At 37.8% G+C, this 2,933-nt stretch overlaps 1 protein-coding gene across 1 annotated transcript; it reads left to right on the top strand.

Moving 5' to 3' along the window:
* Positions 1 to 6: 6 nt before the first annotated feature.
* LOC116380193 (deoxynucleoside triphosphate triphosphohydrolase SAMHD1-like) lies at positions 7 to 2,118 on the top strand. The gene is made up of 4 exons (XM_031842137.1): positions 7 to 21; positions 1,089 to 1,244; positions 1,341 to 1,438; positions 1,537 to 2,118. The coding sequence occupies exons 2-4, from the start codon at positions 1,110 to 1,112 to the stop codon at positions 1,715 to 1,717; spliced, it is 414 nt and encodes a 137-aa protein (XP_031697997.1). The 5' UTR covers positions 7 to 21; positions 1,089 to 1,109; the 3' UTR covers positions 1,718 to 2,118.
* Positions 2,119 to 2,933: the final 815 nt, after the last annotated feature.

The following is a 2,933-nucleotide window of genomic DNA, read 5'->3' on the forward strand; positions in this document are numbered from 1 at the left end:
AAGGAATGGAAGGATTGGAAGGTAAGAAACCACAAAATAACCGTTGAAATCGCATCGTTGAGCCAAAGGAGTCGAGCTCACTTGGGAGAGCAGTGGGATTCTGGGTCTCTGTTGTCGATGGTTCAGTGTTGGTATTTGTTAATTCTCAGCGACTTCAAGAACAACAAGTTCAAATTATAAAATAAAATAAAATGCTGTCTGTTTAATAAATAGAGGCCTGGAGGGAAATCACCTGAAGGTTTCCTCCTGTCTGTTTGTTATATTGTCATTAGCAGTAAATATCACAGTATATGTTTTCTGTTTAAAAAGTACAAACAGAGGAAGATAGCACATAGTACAACTCTGCACTCTTTAAAGTGGTTAAGTTTCCAGTCTGATCTGGAGCTCACAGCTGATGAATTAATGACATTACGTCATTTATTTATTTATTTCATTTATTTAAATGATGTTCACAGACATCACAGCAGAGTGCTGTACTTTAAATCAATATAGAATCAGCCTCAATAGCAGCTTCAGTGTCATCTGTAGCGGCCTCCATTGTTGTGATTATTACTGCGCAGTTTTATCCCGCACCTGGCTCTGATTGGCTAATCGTTAGTCCCTCCCCTGTGCTTATTCGTCAATTACTTTTTCATGGAGGAAAACGCTGTTGTTCGCCTGTCCCGATGCCAGATGAATCTGTCGGTTCAAAGTTCTGGACCCAGATAAAGAGATAAGGGCAAGAGAGGTAGAATGTCAGAGGAGCATAAGCTAACAAAGGATGTCCAGACCAGTTAGTTTGGGTTAGAGGGGAGGCGACCAGGAGAGTCTTGGGGCAAACCCTAAAGTAGAAGAAAGACCATTATTAACAGATGTTCTGATACAAAAGTTGGGACATATCATGCATATTAGATGACTTTCCCAAAACATCAATATTTATGCTGCCAAATGACATCAAACATGACAGTGGAAATGGATGTTATGACATTTGTATTGTTTTAATAAATGTCAGCAGTATCATTTAAAAACAAAACGTGGTGCAATGAAAATACACAAAACTTTGCAATACAGGAATTTACTATATGTTAACGAATCTGTGTATCTTGCAGCATGAGGAAGCCTCTCTAGCAATGTTTGACGACATGGTGGAGGAATGTAACCTGAAGAAGGAGATGTATGAGTATGAGGATAAGGACAAGAAGAAGACGAAGAAGAATCTGCTGGACATTGACCTGATGTTCATCAAAGACATGATTAAAGGACAGGTACTGTGTCTGAGTGAATTGTGTAGAATTAGTCAGTTATCATCATCATGGCTACAGCAGCCATTCTAATGCCACTGCTGTCTGTCATCTCTGCAGCCATCTGAAGGCCATCCAGAAGAAAAGTCCTTCCTCTATGAAATCGTGGCCAACAAAAGAAATGGCGTTGATGTGGACAAGTTTGACTACCTTGCCAGGTGGGGCTTGTTGAACGGCGACTGTAGATGAACTACAACGTATTATCTTAAGGTAAGAAACATTCTCATTTCATATTCCTCACTCTGTCTCTTCTCAGGGACGCCTACCACCTGGGCATCAAGACCAACTTTGACCATCTGCGCTTCATCAAGTTTGCCAGAGTGTGTGAGGTGGACGGGCAGAAGCAAATCTGTACAAGAGACAAGGTGCTGACTTTGCAATTTCTTCTTTTTCGATCACTTTTTAAAACAGCAAACTATTTCAGGGTCCAACAATAAGGATTGCCCGATGAGATACGTTACTACGATGTCACAATATGATAATTTAATATCACAATTATCAGAGAAAATATGAATATGTTTTACGGTTTTAATTATTATTAACCAGAATATTTGTAATCAGCCTGTAGCTAACGAACTAAGATATGAATAATCAACTTTTCCCTTTACTTTGTTTAAGACATCATTACGGGTTATTTACATAAAAACACAATTCAAATGATTAGGAAATAAACATTTATATTTTTATTGCTAAAAACATCTAGTCATTAGTTTTAATGATGTATTATACGCTGTTTAGAGCAAGTGAGAGGAAGTTAAACGGGTCATAATTCATCTTTAATATCTATTTTATATTGCTGTGAAACATCTCCTTCAAACAACTAGATTCATTTGTTCAAGTTTCTCACCAAAACTACATGTTACTCGATTACATTTGAACACATCGTGATATCATTTACTTTAGTTAAATTTACATTTTTACTGAATGGAGCTTGAACGCACAAAGTGTTCTGTTAGCTGCCAACGTTACGAGCTTTCCTCTCGATTCAACACTTTATAAGAGAAGTGACTAGAAAGCATCAATGAAAATCTTCCAGATCGGATTAATAGATCTCTTAATCTAGGCCGACGATTGTCAGAAAAACATTTTTTTTCACACCATGAAATGGTGAATGGCATGTCATGAAAAACGCGAAATTCGCCTCATTCGCGTATTTGCGCGAGTTGGAATTTTTTAACTTGACCGAGAAATTTGCTTGTGGCAAAAGCCTATCAGCGCTGAGATGCTCCTCCTGTCATCACTGACGTCATGCTGTTGTTGAATCAGAAAACAAATCCTGTAGCCGTCTGTGTTCACCCAGAGCTCTGCGACACCTCATATTAGCAGAGAGCAAACTATGTGTATACATGTGTGTGTATATATCATATGGAACAAACAATGAAAACAACACTGCCGTATTTACGCCTATATGACGTTATTGTGAGTGTTGATGGAGCTGCTACAATGTTAGCTTAGCATAGCAACGATCGATCCGAGCTCCATTCAGAAAACAAGTATTTTAAAAGTTATTTACTTGTCGTCTTGTGGAGAGAACTAACAAAACATGAATTCAAACTTTTTACAAATCGACATTATGATGTAGTTATTTCGGCATCTTTTTTTGTCCGTTTATTGCCGTTAAATCACAGAAAAATCTTTTTATTTTGGGTTCAT

This window comes from Anarrhichthys ocellatus, unplaced genomic scaffold (genome assembly GCF_004355925.1).
Source record: "Anarrhichthys ocellatus isolate YVR2014 unplaced genomic scaffold, GSC_Weel_1.0 scaffold6365, whole genome shotgun sequence".
NCBI classification, from domain to species: domain Eukaryota; kingdom Metazoa; phylum Chordata; class Actinopteri; order Perciformes; family Anarhichadidae; genus Anarrhichthys; species Anarrhichthys ocellatus.

What these genes read in the sequence shown, in the direction of transcription:
- LOC116380193 (XM_031842137.1), top strand. Translation starts at nt 1,110, where the DNA reads ATGTTTGACGACATGGTGGAGGAATGTAACCTGAAGAAGGAGATGTAT. An exon ending in AAGACATGATTAAAGGACAG is followed by an intron (nt 1,245 to 1,340) that starts GTACTGTGTCTG and finishes TCATCTCTGCAG; the next exon opens with CCATCTGAAGGCCATCCAGA. An exon ending in AAGTTTGACTACCTTGCCAG is followed by an intron (nt 1,439 to 1,536) that starts GTGGGGCTTGTT and finishes GTCTCTTCTCAG; the next exon opens with GGACGCCTACCACCTGGGCA.